The following is a 20,194-nucleotide window of genomic DNA, read 5'->3' on the forward strand; positions in this document are numbered from 1 at the left end:
GTGATCTTCACTGGAGGCTCCCCTATCCCAAGTAGCTCCAAGTTCCAAAAACACCAGAGATTTTTGGCCTAACTGGTTGCTTCATATCACAAGTAACTCAGTAATTGCTCATAAATTGCAGATCTATTTAGATTTTGTGGTGAGAAGCACAGAACTGGTGCTTCTTAAATGTCTTAAAAAGTGAAAAAATATGTGAATATAAATAATCAAACATAATAATGTAAATGTTGAAACTATTATTTGATACAATTGATGAAACTATAGACCATAATCTCCAGACTTATTTCATACCAACTTTTAAGTTTTAATCTCACAATAATTTGAAAAGCAATATGCATAGTTAAAGTAAAATTTGGAGTTTCTCTGTTCTTCATAGTCCATGTAGAACAGTACTGCCTAGTGGAAATTTATAGGAAGTTCTAATCTGTGCTGTCCAATAATGTAGCCAGCCACTAGTCTCATGTAATTATTGAGCACTTAAAATGTGGCTAGTGCAACTGACTAACTGAATTTTAAATTTTATTTAGATTAAGTTTAAATAGCCACTGGTGAGTTGTGGCTACCATATCGGTCAGAACAGATCTGGACTATGGTGATAACCTTAGAAAAGGATAGTCTAGGCTGTGTTGCAGCCACAAAGAACACTAATACCTTGGTGATTTATAAGAATCAAGATTTATTTCTTGCTTGTGTTATGTACCCATTTGGGGTTGGCTTGGGACCCAGATGGATAAAGTAGCCACCATCTGACAATCATTATGGAGAGTCTTGCACCAGTACTTAAATTCTCTGGACCAGAGGGGATATCCACTGAGCAGGATTAGACACACAGCCCCACCTGACCAGGGAGGCGGGAATGTGGTCCTGATCATGTGCTGGGGGCAAATAGCCTCAGTAATGACTGTCACAGATGTTAGTCTCCTTTTCAAAAAACAGAGGAGTTCCCAAGGGTTAAAGGAGGTAGTGTTACCTGTGTTTTCTTGAAATGTGGAGAGTTTAGTTTCTTTAAAATTCAATTATTCTTCACCTCCTTAATACTCATTAGCACAGATGTATTAAAAGCAGGTAAAATGTGGGAAGTAAAACTCAAACATTTTGATAAAAAGAAACTTTCTGTAAGTAAAGTTAGGGCTGACATAGAAATTCATTTAATATGAAGCTCTGCAGTATAAGGAATAATCAATGTTTTGTTTTCTTTTTTAATATGTTCGGGATGAGAACAGGATGAAAAGAAATTATTTGTTATTTTTTTAGAACATGAGGTACATTTTTCACTAGCAAGGAATAAAAGGTCTTTTTCTTTAAAGATAAAATTTCCTGAGTAGGAACACTTGTGGATTGTGGTTGTCTTAAAAAATATGAAACAATTTAACATTATCTGGACAATGGATTCTTGCCAGACTATACTGTGGAATCATAGAATCATCTAGTCCAGCATTTAATAGTATGTCTTGATTCTTTCTAGAATATCTACAATATTGTTTGAATACTCAAGACATGGGGGGACTCCACCATCTGTTCTCTGATAACAGACTTACTATGAGACAGGAATGATGGTTTCCTGAGAACAAATGCTTCAATATCAAGACATGCAAAGATAGCACTTGGCTGCCAATAACAAACTGCATCACAGTTACAAACACAGACCAAGAGCTGGTAAGTAATATCTCCTAGTTAGGATGATGATTTTGTGACATACTAAAAATGTCAGATAGATTTTAGCACTATGAAGGTACTATAGATATTAGAATGTAATTGAACCAAAATGATGCTCGAGAGAAATTCTGAAGTAAATGTGGAAATTAGGCTACCTAGTATAAACTAGAACTGCCTAAGTCATTCTGTTCCTTAGTAAAAGAGAACCACATAAAGCATTTATACCGCAGAGCATTTGTTATTAGTTTCTGAGATCTATTTCGGTCATCCGCAACTGGTGGTGTGGAAAGGAAAAGAAGGCTGCAGAGACTGAACAAGCAGCGTGCACTGTGGTATCCTTTATTTAAAAATTGTGAGCTAACTACAGTTGTAGTGTTCTCATTTACCATTCTGATGGCATAATAAACTGGGAGAACATTAACACAACTTCAAGAAGGCATCAAAAAACCTGTAAACAAAAATACACACCACACAGGCGCACACGTATACAACATACACGCACACGAAGGTTATAGTCTAAATACAATGAAAAGTGATGAAGAAAAGCTTTGAATGCTCTAGATCAACTTTAAAATGCTTTATTATAATAAACTGTGGCAATACTGTGGCTATTATGAAAAATATTGTAACTGCTTAAAAAGCAAAATACTGGCAATTTGAAACTAGCAGCAAGAAGCAGATAAAAATAGAATGGAAGATAACATAAGACTAAGTAACATCAAAATTCTAATGCTGATACTGTGTAGGATTGCACTGAAGTAATTTAAAATTGGTTCTTAAAGAACTCTTTAAAAGTCCTTTGAAATATTAAACTGCTGCACTTTACAAATAGTGGATGAAAAGAAAAAAGTATTTGGAATGTTACACACACACAGAGGAAATGTATTAGGCATATCAGTTTATGGTCTTGTTTATGACCTGCAAAAAGTTTTATGAAGAAAAATTTAAGTGCCAATGTAGTGAAAGAAAGTTAGAAACTCCTAAAGACGAAACTCTGAGTGCATGTATCAGGTTAAGAATATATTTCAAGGTTGGGGGCAAGGCATGACTGATGCACATCCAAGAAAAACCTTGTGGAACCCAGAAGGTAGACAGAACTGTTTGGAACATGTTTAAAAATGAAGGTATATTAAACTCAGACTATCCTGGCTGAGATTCCAAAGTACATGGAGTTCTATAGCTCTTCAGTTGAAGTCTGTTTCATAGTGGCCAATAAATAATTAAGACTAACGTCTCAGCAAACTGCTTTTTCATACATTCAAACACAAAAATCTTTACCACACATGCAGAGCTGATATTCTAAACAGCACAAATATGAATCCTGGTTTCATGGGAAAAAAGCACATTAACAACGATTTTTTTCCCATAGGTTCTTATAAAAATGTCTGAAGCTGTTAGACATCTTCAGAGGGGATAAGTTTAGATTTCCTACTGATTTTGGAAGAAAGGAGATTTTATTTTTCTAAGGGAGCCAGTCATCCATGAGAGCAGGAGATATGTCTTCAGAACCTAGGAAGTGTCCCTAATGATTAAACTCATGGCAAACCCAGATCCAGAAAAACTGGCAGGTATAACAGGGGATGGAAATGAAAAGTTCCAATGTCTATGGTATACTTTGGAAATAATGTGCCTCATAAATTAAAATGGCTCAACTGCCTGCAGAATGAAGTGCCACAGGCCTGGAGAAGACCCAGTTCCCTGGAGAAGAAGCTGGGGAGTCCCCATATCCAGGGACCCTTGGGCTGGCTGTGACCAGAGGGTCTTATTTTTCATGAGTGCTTTCAGTTGGGGAATTTATGACTTTGCCCAGATAAAGCTCCCTTTTGGTTACTTTTTCTCTAAAATCAGTTAGTCAGAAAGTTACTGGTGATTTCCCTAAATGAAATCTAGCTGTACTAGCATCTTAAGGTGCCAGCTAATTTAAAGTAATGCCCATCAATAATGTTGCTGGGTGTCAATCACTGCTGCTGAAGAATCAACCCCCAAATAACCTAACTAAAGAATCTATCACACTGGGTGCTTTTACTATCTTGCAGGTTTTTTGTTTTTTGTTTTTTGTTTTTTGTTTTTTTAGCTTTAGAGAAATAGTCTTTGTAATATGACTCAGACGCTGCTTCTCTCTGGCTTTGCTTCACTCTTCCTCCTCCTCCTCTCCCCCTTCCCCTTCTCCTTCCTCCATGGTTTCCACGATGAGCTCTGCTGTGCAGGTGGCTTCTCCGAGACTGTTGACAGCCTTGCAGGTGTACTTGGCATCATCATCCCCGCAAACATCACTAATGATTAAAGAGCAGTTTCCATCCTCGTCGTAGTCTATCTGGAAGTGGCGGGACTCCCGGATTGATTGGTCATCTTTGAACCAGACGACTTCAGGGTCTGGGTATCCTGCATCACAGGGAGGGAGCACGAGTTGCAGAAACTATTATTTAAGGTTTCCCTACACAAACTCTCGAACTACCTCTAATGATTAAGGGGATGGGGGGGGGGGGAGAAATGTTAGCTTTTAGCATCTACTTTGATATTTACACTTGAGTATGGGCATATATTATTAACACTAATGTCTGAAACTTCACATCAGGTATTGTGTATGTAACCCGCACTTCTCAGCCATGCAGGGCTTGTGCCACCTCCTATCTTAACATGGATATAGATTATTCTCTGAACACTGCCACAACTCTAATCACATCCTTAGAACTAACTATCTTCTTGGATTAAAAGGAAAATTTTTTTTTATCCTGTATACAAGTTGAACTTAAGGACTTCCCTGGAGGCACAGTGTGTAAGAACTGGCTGCCAGTGCAGGGGACACAGGCTCAATCCCTGGTTTGGGTAGAATTCACACGCCATGGAGCAACTAAGCCTATGCCCCACAATTACTGAGCTTGCATGCTGCAACTACTGAGGCCCAAGTACCTAGAGCCTGTGCTTCACAAGAAAAGAAGCCAGCAAAATGAGCAGCCTGAACGCCATGACAAAGAGTAGGCCCCTCTTGCAGCAACTAGAGAAAGCCCTGCAAAAAAAGCAACAAAGACTCAGTGTAGCCATTAAAAAAAAAAAAAAAAAAAAAAAACTTGAACTTAAATAAATTTAAATTTAAAAAAATGAGAGTCAGTAAAAATGGGTACAAGAGATCTTTTGAGAGTGTTGGAAATGTTTTAAAATTGGATTCTGATAAAGACTGCACAATTGTGTAAATTTCTAAAAATAATTGAATTATGTACTTAAAATGGGTAAATTTTATGGTATATAAATTATAATTTGAAGGTGATAACAACCTGTAAAACATAAATTGGAGGAACTGATAATACTGCTAAGAAAAAGAAAGCAGTATTTATCTTAATCTGATCCAAAGAGACAATATGCCTGTAGATAAATAGACACTGACCACACTGATTAGTCTCATTTTATGTATTAGTCATATTGCTGCAAAGTTCAGCAATAAAAATGTTTTCTGCCTTCTAATTGACTTGTTTTTAAATTTTTGGAGAAGCTGTTTCACAGGACAAAATTGTATCCCCAACTAGAATAAAAATTACACAGAACAACTTAAGAATTCTAACATTTTTTTCAAGTAGGATTTTGTTTTTATCGAACAGCATCCATATGCTTTAATTTCCCCTCGGCACTTCAGTCAAAGTAATGCAAATACCAAGAAAATAATCCCAAAGAGAAAAGTAAGCAAAAAGATAATTATTATATAATATTTTCTAAAAAAGTAAAGGAAAAGGAACTTAAGACCCAAAGACAGTGGTGATGGTGAGAGCTACAAGCCGTGGCCCCCAAGCTCTCAGCAGAGCCCCCTATCTGAGCACTTCTGCACTAGCAAGGCAGCACATCCACTCTTCGGAACAATTGGATGAAACACACGAAAGATAATGGTAGGCCAGGCGTTCATAAGCCAACTTGATGATACGGTGATGCAGGAGAAAAATTGTTTCTTCATTCCTACCTTCGGGCTATTTTACCCGAAAGGCTTCATCTAGCCAGACTGCTGGCGACTCTCACAGCGTGGCAGGCACAGTCTGTTCTTTCTGCTGTCTGGCGCTCTGCTGCCTTGGGGCAGTTAGTCTGACTGAAAGCGGCAGAGAGCCCTGCTGCCACATGACAGCCACAGGCTTGAAGCAGGGAGGCCTGTCTCATCATAACTCGTACCTTTCTAGAACGTTGCAGTCTGTGGAAACTTAAATGCTGTGTGTCACCAACACTGACTCCTCAGGGGCCATGCTAAGACCCCGTAGGGCTCTTTGCGCTCCAACAACTCACTGTGACCACGTCATTTCTGGCTGGCAGAGAAGCACAGGGCAGACAGGCCTGCATCCCAACTTCCCTCTGTCTGAAGTCATATCTGCACTTCACCAGTCCCATAACTTTCCCCTATGACTCCACGACGTATTGAAAAGATTTGAAAGGTTTCCCATTTCTATCTGTGTCATCTCACAGAGTCCCCAGAGCCACCCAGGGCATTAGACACTGTCTTACAGAGGAGGGCCGGGGCTTCAGAAGAGCTAAAACACTGCCCCAGGTCACACAGGCCGCTGATTAACAGCAGCGATGTCTTCTCCCCATACTATGCTCTGCACCAGCCTTCCTGAGAGAGCCTTTTGCGGTCAGTTCACATACTTCCTAGAAGCTTGCAAAGCTCATTTCAATAAGCACGTTCCAGAGCCAAATAGGTCCATGGTAAACCACTTTTAACTTGGGTCTGGTGGCTGATGTAAGTGGGTGAAATATCAGAGTGACTAAACAGGGCTGTTCCTCAGTGGGTGGAGGGGGGCAGCGGGCCAACTCCTCCTCACCCGTTTTCCCTCACAGCCTGGCTGTTCCAGAACTGCCATCTTGCCAAGAGCACACAGTAGGGGCCCACTGGCCCGCCACACCCCCTGTACAGGGAAGGACGGCTGGAGACTCACCTTCAATCTTGCAGTCAAATCTCGCAGCACTTCCCTCCACAACTTCTAAATCACGAATGGTCTTGGAAAAGTAGGGTTTTACATGGGGCTTCTCCTCAGCAACAGCCTCCAGGAAAGCTTGGGAGACATCTTCTAGAAGGTAAGGAAGAGGATGTGGCCATTTCTTTATTCCCAGTTCTCTCCTCTTTCCTGGTTTAAAAGAGCTGGCTTTTTTTTTTCAAGTTGTTATGATCTAGCAAATAATGCAGCTTAGAGGACTGAATCATAAGCACACCTTTCTCTTGGGGACAGGGTAGCCTGCTGCCAAATGGTTTTGGCAGAAGAGAGAACGGTGACCAAACTGGGGGAATGTTTGGACTTCCCCCTCCCTTATGCTGACACATTGGAGAAGGAAATAATCTTTAAAAAGGATTTTTGGCTGCATTTCATGCCGTTTCAGGATCCAGTCGAGGGTATCTAAGAAGCACGGGAGCATACCAGCCCACCAGCCCTCGGGCTTCCTCCTACCCTCCTCCTGGGGTGGCAGCAGCAGGCCTTTCATCTGCTCCTTAGGACGGAAGAGACAGATCTTAGAGGCGTTGTTGACTTGCCTATTGCCTGCAGTGGAGCAGTCTATTCCACAAGGATACTGCCTTCACAGTGTGTGACTCTGGACCAGGATTTGGGACTGGTCCAGGGAAAAGCCGTAACTTGGAGGGGTTCCTGACCCTCTCCTTCCCCTTCAGGCTATTTCTGGGTCATCTGGGGAGTGGCAGGGGTGGAGAAGGAGGGACCAGGCCCATGTGCAGCAGAGTCGGTCCCCGGCTACATCAGGGCAGCTCAGTAAGCAGTTTCATCAATTATCCCTTATACACAACAGGATCTAGATGCAACTTCTAGCCTCTGGATACCAAAGGCATCAGGCAGCGGGGAGGTGGTGTCTCAGGCTAAATGAGGCACCTCAAGATGATAGAGGCTATACACTACATGTATCAAAGCAAGAGGGGGCCGAGACCTTCACTGAGGAGACAGATGGGGTAGCATCTCTAAGACAGCGGGCAAGCAACTAACCCTGTTGGACTTTAGGAGAGGCCCTGCCAATCACTGTCTACCCAATTCAAACAACATGTTTCAGCATCACAAAAACTACCAAAAAATATGGACTATCTGAGTCAACTTTTGTTAAAAGACAAGCACAAGGACACATTAAAAAAATTGAAGCATATTTTTAAAAAGCATACCACTATATGCGACTTATTTATGTCTGCCTGTCATACAAACATTGCTTTTGTAATAAGAAGGAAACTTTTCATGCAGTTTCTGCTAATTTTTGTGTAAAGTATAGGGAAAAGACCATCTAGTTCTATTAAACAAAGATTAACTTTCCCTCTGAAAATAGTTCAACCTCAGGTGAAACAGTTAAAAAGCAATTACTAGATTTAGTAATTATTGTCAGGGCAATGTAAAAGTAGTTTTGAATTTTTCCTTGTGGGTTGTATTAATGAAAAATAAAATCAATCTCCCACCTTAGAAAAAAAAAAACAACCTCTAAATCCCTCTGCAAACCCCAACCCTTCCTTTCTCACCATCTGGCTGAAGAAAATCTCTCTGAAGTCCCTTACCTTCAGATTCTAGTTTTTCTGCATTGAGCGGGCTGGTTGGTGACCCTGTTGAGGATTTCCTGCCACTGAGCCCTGAGATCATTGCCATAGAGGACAGTCTTCCGATGGCTCTCACAGCATTGCCCGTTTTCTGGAAAATAGACACTGGCGTTGGGCTCAGGCGGTGTCCCTGGTTCCAGCTGAGCAGCTCAGGGAGAAAAGCCCAGCCCGGGAGAAGCAGTTGTCCCTGAGATGAGGGCCTCCCGAGTGCTGAGCTCCACCAGAGGAGTGAGCCCAACCTTGCTCTGCTCAGCACTATCAGCGTGTCAGAAGATGTTCGGAGAATGGAATGGGGCCTGGAACCGATGTGTGCGTTAATGTGACTAAACAAGGTCAACATGAGACAAAAACCCTTTTCATACTGTGCTTCAACTCCCATAAAAGGGATAGTTTATATAAAGCAACTGCGGGCTGAGACAGCTCCAAAGACTTATTGCGGACGGGGCCCAGTGGGGCTGTTTCTCATAAAACAATGCTAGTGATAGGATTTTAATTGGGCAAGAGAACAGTTACTACAGATCCCACAGGTCCTGTTGGAAAGACAAAAAAAAAAAAAAAGCCTTCTGTTGACCACGGGCAAGTAGCCTCTTCGGGCTTAACCTCGCTGGGCTTCAGTTTCCTTCTCTTTATAAGGGGGGTTGGACAAGATGATCTCCAAGGTCTCATCTAGTTCTGTTTATGATTCAGATACTTAGGAGATTTGGGGAAACACTCTGCTGGCCCCAGCACAAGTCTTCAGTGGAGTTCTGGAGGGGTGTTCCTCCCTGAGGTATACCCAGGCATCAAAAAGCAGTACCCGAAGAAATTAAAAGCACAGCTCTTGGCTTTTCTGAGTTGAGGTGCCTTGGGAGAGGACAGAATTCCTATTGAAAAAAGATGCCAGGACTTGAACATTTTCTTTGTACTGTGAAAATTCTACCAAGCACAGGATTTAGGTCGAGAAGTCCCCAACCACACCTTTAAGATTCTACCCCTTTCCTAAGGTCAACGGAATGAAAGACTAAGATAAGAAACTAAAGCATAACCAGTGCTTTCCAGCCCTGCACCTGAAGCATCTTCTGAGGCATCCAGATGCTGCGCATCAAGGGAGAAGATGTAGCCACAGACTGGCTACTGAGAGAGGAAGGAAACAGCCTGTGCAAAGGCAACGGCTGGCACTTACCCGCTGAACCTCAAACTGTGCTGGAAAAGCCATTTCCTCCTGAATTAACTTTACACACTACAGCATTTCAGGCAGGCCAGTATACTTCACTTAAAAAATTATTTCAAAAGTAAAGAATTTCAGAGTACTAGGGAATCATACAGAAAATGCGTGTATGTATGGTTTAAACAGAGACCTACTCCTGTACCCACAGTCACTTTCCTGTTACGTCACATCCCATCCTGGCTGTAGACTCCTTTCACGCACTCTCGACAGGCATTCCATCTCGCCCTGTCCTCTGGTCATCCACCCTCTCACATAACACTGTGCCGTGTGGTTATGCCCCTGGCCCTCTGGCCCACAGTGAAGCTAGATCACTCTAAAAGGAACCCAGGAGGCCCCAGGGGGAGGTGACAAAGAGAGAAGGTGAGGGATGATGACCCACTGTGTACAGAAGCACTGTGGCCCTGCAGAGAACGCTCTGGCAGACAGACCACCTGGCAACTTGCACACTCTTCTGGGAGAAGCTGTTACTGGTCATTGATCTGTTTGTTCTGCTAGCTGGAGTGTGGGAAGACCCAGCTCTTCCCAAGGGGAGCTAACCCTGACCTCAGGAATGGCTCAGAGGCGGTGTCAGCCATAGCAGCCCTCCCTACTTAATCCACATCGGACTAGACTACTTCCTAACCAGCCCGTCTCAGCTCTCCATTGCCTTCATCCAACACAGACTAGCTTGCCCTAGGCTGGAATCTCTAAACTCAGACAGTTCATTCCTAACAAAGGACAGGTTAGTTCTCTAACCACTGATTATGCTGTGACCTTGTACAAGTCGGTTCCCCTCTCTGGGCCTTATAGTTGGACCGGAAGATTCGAATCTCCCTGCAGCTCTAGTCTTCTACAGAAAGACATAGAAATGGTAGCAGGGAATGGTCCCCTTCAATCTATGGACTCTCTAATCCCAAAGAACCTGGGGCAGGACTGTCTTCACTTGTATGGTGTAGAAAAGTGAAGTCTTTCCTCTTCTACTAACAAAATGACTCATAGGAAGCTAAGAGAACAGGGCAAATCAAACTATTACATTTCAGAGGAGGCAGCAAATAACAAATAGACCACACACTGGGGGAAATTTTCCATCAGATGGAGTGATAGACCATATAATTTAGAAAACAGGGAGAAATGTAAGCACTCAATAAAGAAAATCTTAAAAATAACCTACACATCAGAAGTCAATCTTTGGAACCTGATTCATGGAGAAAAAAAAGTTGGTGGGGAAGTTATTTATCAGAACTGGAAAAGAACAATATATGCTCTAGCCTTCCAGTTTTATGCCTTTGAGCTGAAAATAGGTTGCTGCTTTGCTAACCAAGACTTTTGGAAATGTTTAAAAGATCACCAAAGGAAGTTTCAATTCTTGAGAAGTTCCATCCTTGTTTTGAGGAAGCCTTTTTTTCTTATTGGAGAGTAATTGCCTACACTGGGTTTCTGTGTTTTAGGCGGGCAGAGTCTGTCAATGGTTTTCCTAACACAGCACAGACTCCCTCCCCTGGGAAAGGCAGCAAGGATGACTAACCAGCCTGGTTTCCCAGGACTGAGGGATTACCCGGAATGAGAGTTTTTCAGGGATAAAGCTGAGACAGGCCCTGGAAAATCCAGGCAAGGTGATCATCCTAAAGCCAGGCAGCCATCATGGGCCCTACCTATACACCGGCAGCCCCAAGACTACAATTTCCCCTGAGAATGCATATTATCTAAATGTAATGTATTCCCTGGTGACTCAGTGGCAGAGAATCCTCTTGCAATGCAGGAGAAGCAGGTTCAATCCTTGGGTCGGGAAGGTCTTCTGTAGAAGGAAATGGCAACCCACTCCATGGAAAATCCCATGGACAGAGAAGCCTGGCAGGCTACAGTCCATGGGATTGCAAAGCGTCAGACAGGACTTAGTGACTGAACAACAACAGCAAGGGCCAAGGATTCCATGCAGTATTGAGTCAAAAGCCTTCTTCCCCAAGGCCCTTTGGTCTATAGGACTAAAGCCTTTGCGGCTCTCAGAGAACAAAGACAGCTGCCCACAAGCCTCCAATTCATCGTCCTTTGCTTCCATTTTGCAATGCAGAAGTCCTGTTGTCCTGCTCAACTTGCCCACCCTCAATGCTGCTACTCACCATGTCTTTTCATCGTTCTTTTGATATAAATTAAAAAACAAAAACCAACCCTACTCTCTTTCAGAATAACTTCATTCTAAGATCAGTAATATGATTAGTCATCTATCTATTGCCTTGCTTGTTAGGATTTGTTCTCACGTTACTACCCTCCCCGTTTATGAAAACCACACCCAGATGGTAACTAGGAACTGCTCCTCAGGCAGCTGTGGAGTCTGGGCCACGTGCCCCTCTCCCTCCATCACGGTGCACCCCTTTCTATCCCTCTCCATTGTACTCTGCCTCACCGCGCTGAGCCTCAGCTGCTCCAAGAGGGAACCCCTACTCCAGGGGTGCCAAGGTCTTGGTATCCAGAGCTGAAAATGTGGAAAACATTTTCCTAAAGGAGAAATGTAACACAACATGGTAAGAGGCAGCTGAACTATTACCAGCTTCAGGGGCATTATGTGTTGAATGGGATTTGGTAGACTACTTTTCTATGTAATTTTATGAAGCCTAACCACTGTTTCTGTGGAAAAGCTATTTACAAATGCTGCTACCTATGTTAAAACAGGAAGTTAATGTTCCTTCTCGGAATTCTTCATTTTCTTTCTCATTTACAAAAAAACCTTATGGCGAATAACACTATAAACAGCAAGAAAACACATAAGTGATTAAAATATCACCACAAATTATGGTTTCCTGACCCATCTGACTGAAAAATTCCATGTATTTTCTTTGGAATCTCCATATCGCTTCTCTGCGCCTATCCCTTGGGTTTAGGCTCTTTTTTTGCCTTGGTTCACCAGCAAATGTGTAGGTGCTCCCAGAAGCTTGACGTGATAAGGCTGCCCTTTCACCCACAGCCTCGTCCAAGCAAAACCCAGTGAGATTTCCTGCTCTGAGAACGGCCCCGCCCGCACGCCAGTCACCCCATGTGCTTCAGAAATCCTGCTGTTTCCTTGAGATCTACTGGCCACAGACCATTCACAAAGCCAACCCTTGATTCTGTGGCTTCTCCCCCCATTTTTAAAAAGTGACATTTGCTCCTCTGATTTTACTGGATCCTACTGGCACCAGAAGGTGAGGGAAGCAGCACGGCATTCCCACTCACCAGGTACTTGAGCAAAGTGAGCTGATCACTCAGCTGCAGGAGGGGATAACCAAGAACTGACTCCCGCTGCAGGGGGCCTGCTGAGATGCGCAGGGCGCGGAGGCCCTCAGACCCACACTCCCGAAGCCCCTGGCTCTCCTGCTTCTCTCAGCCTTTCAATGCCTGTGGTTTAGTCCTTCTGTGTGGCAAATCACCAGTGTCCCAGTTGCCCCTGGAACAGTGATTTCTTTTTCTCTGCCACAAAGGCAAGGTCTAAAGCCCTGGTCCCCTGAATGCCCAGCTAAAAGACCTCCCGTCAGGCCGGCATGACCAGGGTGAGGTCCGGCTCATAGCTCTGAGCTCTTTCCTCCGTCTGTGCTGTTATCCCCTCCTCTCTGGGTTTCACCCATGTTCCACGGCCAACTTCAAACTCCTGCCCTTGGCAGCCTTTCCTGACAACCACATCCAACTCTGGTGTGATTGGCTCCATCCTCTGGCCACACTCACATATATGGGTATGGAAAACTATAGTGATCGTTTATAATTCTAGCTGTGTGTTATGTCCTTTTATGTCTATTTGCTTTTCAGGTTTCTGTTTCACTATATTATAGAAACCGTGTACCCTCCAGTAGCCCAGGAATTTTATACTACTAGCAGTGATAATAAAAATAAAATAGAGGATGATAAGTTCTGTATGGATCTGGATGATAATTTTCTCCATCTGGTAACAATCAGAAGCAATCTGCGTCATTAAATTGTGTGTTGTTAAGACTGTGTAACTGGAGCTAGTCCCTGGGTTTGAATGCTGGCTTTCCCATGCTTACGAGCTGTGATCCTGGGTGACATTCCGAACTTTTCTCTGCCTTGTTTATCTGAGAACTGGGGATAACAGTAGTACCTGCCTCCCAGGATTAAAAGACAATGTGCATAGAAAGTGCTTTGAATGTTCCCTGACACATAGCCAGCTCTCCGTACATATTAGCTACTGATGTTCCCTGACACATGGCCAGCTCTCCGTACATATTAGCTACTGATGTTGCCTGACACATGGCCAGCTCTCTGTACATATTAGCTACTGATGTTTCCTGACACATGGCCAGCTCTCCGTACATATTAGCTACTGATCTCATTTGTGAACACTTACTATGTGCCACGTAATGTACTGGAAGTTAGATGATGATCATTTCATACAATCCTCAACGATGCTGTGATTTGGTACCACTATTATCCCCATGTTATAGATGAGTAAATGAAGGCACAGCAAGGTTAAGTAACTTGGTTAAGGATTTGCAGCTAGTAATGCACAACCCCCCATGTCTCTCATTGTAGATCGCATGCCCACCTCCTTCATGGTAAAAAAATGTTAAAACCATCACACTGCCTATAACAAGATCACATTCTCCAGGGTTGCCAAATAGTCCTGCAAGTGACATTGCTCATCTCTACCCACAAAGACATGAAACGTCAGTCTTGGTCCCAGACTATCTCAGAAATAAATGTAAACATTTTTATGGAGTGAGGTCAGGGCAAGTTGGGAATGAGGGTGGCTTGAATAAAGCAATTATGAGGGGCAAGAGACCAGTCCAAAGTGACCCCTGCCATTACCTGCCATTTCCTTCTTGCCATGTACTTCTTCATCCGGTCCTTGGAGAGTTTCTTGGCCTCCATGTTCTTGGTGTCTTTCATTAGCCATGGATGCTGAAGGCACTGGGTGCAGTTCAAGCGGTTTCTGATAGAGGCAGAGATCAGAGGATTTCTGAGCAGAAGGGGATCTCAGAGACTGCTGGTCAGACCAGAAACAGGAGGTCACCTGTCCCTAGAAACATGGGGCAGAGCCCATGGCTGTCTGCTCCCAATCCATCCACTGTGATGAGAATCATGGTGATCCTAACCTTTTTCCTCTCTTGGTCTGGGTTACACTGACTAGACCCAGGACAGGTTAGTGTTAAGCAGGCCTAAACACTGATGGGCAGCTGGAGTCTCACGACCTGCCCTTGGGGTCTAGAGAGGCTAAGTGCTGGAGGACAGAGATGTCTTGGAATGACTGGCACCATATTCCAGGGTGGGGTCATTCTGCTGGTCACATGAGGGCTGGGACCTGCGGATGCCAGATCCTTCTACCTCTTTGTCTGATGGAGGGAAGAGTGAAACCTTAAGTCCAAATCTTCAAGAATCAGTGAACTCTCAAGTCTTATGGTGTGGTGGAGCATCAGATTTTTGCCTATTAAAACTCAAAAGAGGTATGTCTTATGTTCAACCTATGAATTATGACAACCTTAGACCTGCACTGAAATTCATTTAATTTTCTGAAAGCTCTGGGAATCTAGACATATTTCAGGGCCATCACCTTAATTATAGAAGGACTAGTAAAGTCCAAAGCACCAAGTGCTAACATACATAGAAAATGAGTAAAAGTAAATTTGCTAAATCTAGAAAAATGTAGTGATCTTTATGGATTATTTTAATTTTCATATATTCAAAATTTGTACTATATATATATTTATTTATAATAGAAAACATTTTTGAAAGTGCTGATAGATGGAGATTTCTGGTTGAAGACATGCTAAGTTTGAGTTTATGGGAATCTAGTGTCTTGATCTATATGAAATCAATTCGTGTGTGAGTCCATTTTACAAGCACAGAGGAGCCAGCACATTACTGAATAAACTCAAGATCAGATGAGAAGATAGGTGATATGAACAATACCTCATTTACCAAACCGCGTGTAAACGAAGCCTGGTTGACGGAAGCCATCCTTGGACCAGAGTCATTAGGAGGGAGGCTTCCATCTCCCTGGGGCACCTTGGAAGTGGGGATCCCTCACACCAGAAGGAAATCCAGCACCGCGCCCCCCTCACAACATCTGGATCTTCCCCGGGTCAGGCCTACTTCTGATATAAAGACTGAGACAGCAAAATTCTAAGAGGACCTCACTGTCAAAGAGTGTGGACTGTCTCCTCTGGTGAGGAGTTTGGCTCAGAGCTGGCTACAAAGGACCAAGAGGTGGGTGTGTAACCAGAAAACCAGACAGAACCACTTAAGAGACACTTTAACCTCATTCCTTTAGCAACTGCACTCTCCTATCCCAAACAGGATTTCTTCCAGAGTAGGCAAGATGAGGGACAGCCTTGGAGGGGCGGGGCGGCATGGGGTGGGGTGGGGTGTGGAGTTGCAGGGGTGAGTTTCACCATCTTCTGGGGAAATGCCTAGAGCTGCTCCCATTGCCAAAAGCGACACCCCGTGTTTGAACCAGGCCTTGCGTCATCTGGCCACCTGTTCACAGATGAGGGGCCCAGTAGCCAGCTGTCCCCACCTAACACTGCCACCGCTCCCTTCCTTGGGCCAGGACAGTCCTCCCTGCACACACAGAGCCCTGCTCACCTTCCTGCTGTGATGGAGCCACTTCCCTGCTCCACTGAATCCTGTCCAGCCCCATGCAGGACCCCTCCTCTGCTCTAGCCTCCTCTACTGTTCCAATGCTTCTCTCACTGAAATACCGACGAGCACTTTGGGCATCTGACCTCTCCTCACAGCCTTAGGCTGTCTACATGCCTGAACACTCTAGCCTCCTGATGTCTGCAGATGTTTTATATAGTCATCCACTGACCACCTTGGCAGCTCCGTGCAGCCCTCTGAGGTGGGGCTGGGGAACCTCACAGGCTGCACTGTTAGTGGGACAGAGATGGAGCTGGGATAGCAGTCTCATCAACCAGTGGTGGAAGGCACCTGGCTGTACTCAGGTAGGCAGTTCCTGCATATTATAGCTACTAAAGAAACATCAAGCCAGAACAGCTGGGAGTATGCTCAAGCCCCACAAATAGGATCTCTTCCCTGAAATCCTAGTAGGATTGCTGCTGGCCATAGCCGTACATGGAAAATAAAAGGGGCTGTTGTTATTCATACACGAGCTGCCTCTTCTTTCCCTCAACACTCAGTCAAGGGTTGCTTTTCAAGAGAGGTATCTGTGCTTCTAAAGACAGGACAGTGTCCAGCCCCAGGAAGCAGGGGCCCAGGAAGACCCCCTTCTGGGCCCTCATGCACACCATGCCCACCCTCCTGTGCTGGGGTGCAGAAGAGCCCACCACAGGGAAAGGAAGTCACTGTCTCTGGACCCCAGGCCAGGGTGTGGGGAGCCCCAAAAGACTAAAAGCTCAACTCTTTACTTCATATCCTTCTTCAGCAAGTTGCTGATAAAATCCTTGGCGTCATCAGAGATCTCATCAAAGGCCTCGTCGTCGAAGTCCCAGGTAGCTGAGGTAACGTTGGCTAAGGTTTCGTTGTCATTGTCACCCATGAAGGGGGACAGTCCACTGACCCTGGGGGATAAGAGAGGAGAGCAGTGAGTGGGGGAGGCCGGCAGAGAGGGTGGTCCCCCAGGGGAGTGCTCACTGAGGTCAGAGGTGAGGGCACCCCCAGCACCCCCGCCTCTCCTCCCACCCGGAAAAGAAGAGGGCATGCTCTCAGCCTCTCTCTCTGTGCTTCTGGGATGCCCCCCGCCTGTTGACACCCCCTGCCTGTGAAGCTGAGGTGGAAGGAGTTTTCTTCAGTTCACCATTTCCACACAGTACAGCAGGGCCTTCCTCCCTATCGTCTGTTCTTCCTGGATGCACAGGCTAGAACGTGGCCCCACAGAACCTTCTCTAACATGCTGGAGGACGAGTCCCCTCCTCCCCGGGGCCCCTCCCCACACCCTGGGGACTGGTCACGTGACACAGCACTCATTGCCCTGCACTGTCCTGCCCTCTCACCTTTCACCCTCTGCACCAAGAACAGGGCCAGCCCACGCAGGGCTCAGCAAGGGTGTCTCCAGGGAGAGTGAACCTCAAGCCTGCAGTGTGAGTCTGGGGATCCAGCTACACTTGAGTTCAAAACTCCTGAGGCATTTAGGCCAAACCAGAAAGCTTCCCTCTAAGGGACCAAGGCCTGTTTGTTTGCTGGGTGACCTTGGACCCCGATTTCTGTGTGTCAGCCTCCTCCTCCTCCATTAGGTGGACAACTTGCTACTGAACTACGGAGTGGTCACCACACCGCCTCTCCCTGTTCGCTTTCTCCTGCGTCCTCATCATCATGACAGCAGACGTCTGTCAAACACTGACTATGTGGCATGCACTGGGCAGAGAGCTAAAGTAGATTCAGTCTTAACACCACTCTTTAACCCAGGTAGCTCATCACTTCGTTTAACAGATAAGGAAACTGCCACACCAAGTGGGGTTAAATAACCTGCCCACGGTTTTGCAGTCAGTGAGCCCCTTCTTTAACCGCTACTTTGTACAATCATTTCTGGAAAGATGAAGTCAGCCACAGCCTACAGCACTGGCAGGAGGCCTGGTCTGCAATAAAAAGCTTGGTCTGTGACCATAGCTATTACACAGCTCCTCTGTACATAGTTCACCCCCATTGCCTCATCAATCTGTGATCCCAGGAATGATTCATTTACCAATAGCTCAAGCCAAATAAAATTTAGAAGGTGAACTATCTCAAAGTCAAATGGAACAGACTTCTGGCTTACTAGCCTCACCTCTGGACACCTCATCTCCACCCCAACTATCCAGCCTTCTACCTTGATCCAGGGCTAGCCTCATGGGTCTTAGAAGAGCCCCACTCTTGGTTTAATGCTCTGCTGCCACAATTTTGAAATTATTAATAATGTTGCACAAGCCACCCTATTTTTTAATGCTGCACTGGACCCCACAAATTATGTATCTAGTCCTGTCTGCCCCTCGAGATGTATTGTGCCATCAACCTTCACAGTTAAGGCTTCACTAACATCCCTTGCCCCAAATCCATCATCATAAACAATAATGCAAACCCTTTGGGAGCTGTTTTGCCATTCAAGAGGCCTCAGCTTATGAAATACACCTGGCCCTGAATATTAAGTTTTGTAAAACAAAACCTATTGCATTTTTGCAAGGAAATCTTGCTATGGGAAGAAGAACCCTCTGGTGAAAATCTTCATTTAAAAAAAAAGAAGAAAGCTTTTCAGAGAGACTGATCTCACCCTAATCAACATATTTGTGCTTTTGAATAAGAGAATTTTATAGATGGCATAAAATGTCTTAAAGCAAGACAGTAATTTACATTTTGAGATGGCATGGAGACAATCATTCTTGATCACCTCATAGTGAGGGAAGAGAGGGAGTCTCTGCAGTTATATAATACTCATTTCTCTTCTCTGGGCCTCTGAGTCCCTCCTTGTACATCAAGGGCACTGGGCTAGAATTCCTAGGGGTTCCCAGCATTCCTGGCTCTCTGACCCTGGGGTGACTGACTAGTCCCATTAAGATAGAGCCTGACTCTTGCCCCTCAGCTACGTGCTTCCTTCTGTCTTTCTTCCTCCTGCATTTTCCATCTGAGACAAAGGGGAAAGTCCTGCAGTGTGCCAAGAGATTGCGGGAAAGCCAACAACCCCACTGCGGAATGCTGAAAGGCCCCCTTCTGTAAACCTCCTTTCCTAATTAGGAACTGCAATCCTGCAAAAATAGGGCTTAATCTCTGTGTGATGCTCACAGGCAGGGACAGCCTCCTGGCCTCTGGCCTCGGGCAACCCTCTTTCCTGGCAGCCCCTCCAGCTGAGATCTGCTTGAGGCTTGGCTGCCTCCTCAACCGCCCCAGCTCCCCCAGCACTCCCCCTGATAAAGAGAATGTGTCTCTAAAATAAAACTTGCACAATATGCAGAGCATGATGACGAAGAGAGTATTGGAATTTTAGTAATCCTGTTTCTTGGTGGTGGGATTTTGCAGAATTTTTAAATCTTCTTTCTTGGACTTTTTTTTTAAGTGCTAGAACTTGCATACGATCATATGTGGTTGGGTTGTTCAATCCAATCAACAAACATAATAACCGTATCATTAGAAACACGATTCACCTCTTTTCCTAGTCTTATCTAATTTTTAACTAGAGGAAATCAGAGTACACCACCCCAAAAGGTGAACTTTGGCATAAACATTGCATTGAGCTGAAGTCAATTAACTCTTTGTCCCATCTCTTTCTATCTAAAAGTAGGACATTACATGTCTCTTTGTTAAGGTGACATGAATTTCCATTTGGTCTGTTTGTCCATTTCTTCTCTTATCAGAGGAAGAGAAAGACCCTCATCTGTATATCAGATCTTGCTAAACAGTCTCTATATACATTTCCTCCTCACCTGGTCACAATTTAGCCCCTCCAAAAGCTCCAAACCCTTTCTCCTTTGTCCAGTTATTTCTATATGATTTATCACTCTTTGTTAAAGTAGTATATAAGCTCCAAATTTTAAATGCATCCTGAGTCACATTTCTTTATGAACACCTTTATGAACATTTATTATATGTACATAATTAAATCTGTTTTCTTTTTGTTAATCTGTCTTTTGTCAGTTTGATTTCCAAGCCCCCAAGAACTGAATCTAAGAGGGTAAAGGAAAGTTTTTTCCTTCCCAACATAACCAATGAATTTGTTTGGTTTTCACAAAACTGTAATCAATGTGGGCAAGTTCTTGGATCCTCTTCTTCTTCACTTGACATTGTCTTTCAAAAGTGTATACAGTCTTCATGTTCATTTTTAATGGTTAAATATTAATCTTTGTGCTAATTAGTCAACAAGCGATATGACTTCAGAGTGTTCTGATTTTTTTAATTCT

The 20,194-nt window shown here is 44.2% G+C and overlaps 1 protein-coding gene across 7 annotated transcripts in view; it reads right to left on the bottom strand.

Moving 5' to 3' along the window:
• Positions 1-1,974: 1,974 nt before the first annotated feature.
• The window catches only part of MYLK (myosin light chain kinase), a 280,492-nt gene continuing 262,272 nt past the window's right edge, over positions 1,975-20,194 (bottom strand). For 5 of the 7 annotated variants that reach the window (XM_069555329.1, XM_069555313.1, XM_069555320.1 and 2 more), the window contains 5 exons: positions 16,739-16,891; positions 14,181-14,304; positions 8,165-8,294; positions 6,564-6,695; positions 1,975-4,038 (listed from right to left, as the gene is read on the bottom strand). In XM_069555329.1, the coding sequence (XP_069411430.1) occupies positions 3,788-4,038; positions 6,564-6,695; positions 8,165-8,294; positions 14,181-14,304; positions 16,739-16,891 (790 nt within the window). In that variant the 3' untranslated portion in view covers positions 1,975-3,787. The remainder of the gene's footprint in view (positions 4,039-6,563; positions 6,696-8,164; positions 8,295-14,180; positions 14,305-16,738; positions 16,892-20,194) is intronic. The other 2 variants (XM_069555338.1, XM_069555359.1) reach the window with 1 other exon arrangement.

Source organism: Ovis canadensis, chromosome 1 (genome assembly GCF_042477335.2).
Source record: "Ovis canadensis isolate MfBH-ARS-UI-01 breed Bighorn chromosome 1, ARS-UI_OviCan_v2, whole genome shotgun sequence".
Taxonomy (NCBI): Eukaryota; Metazoa; Chordata; class Mammalia; order Artiodactyla; family Bovidae; genus Ovis; species Ovis canadensis.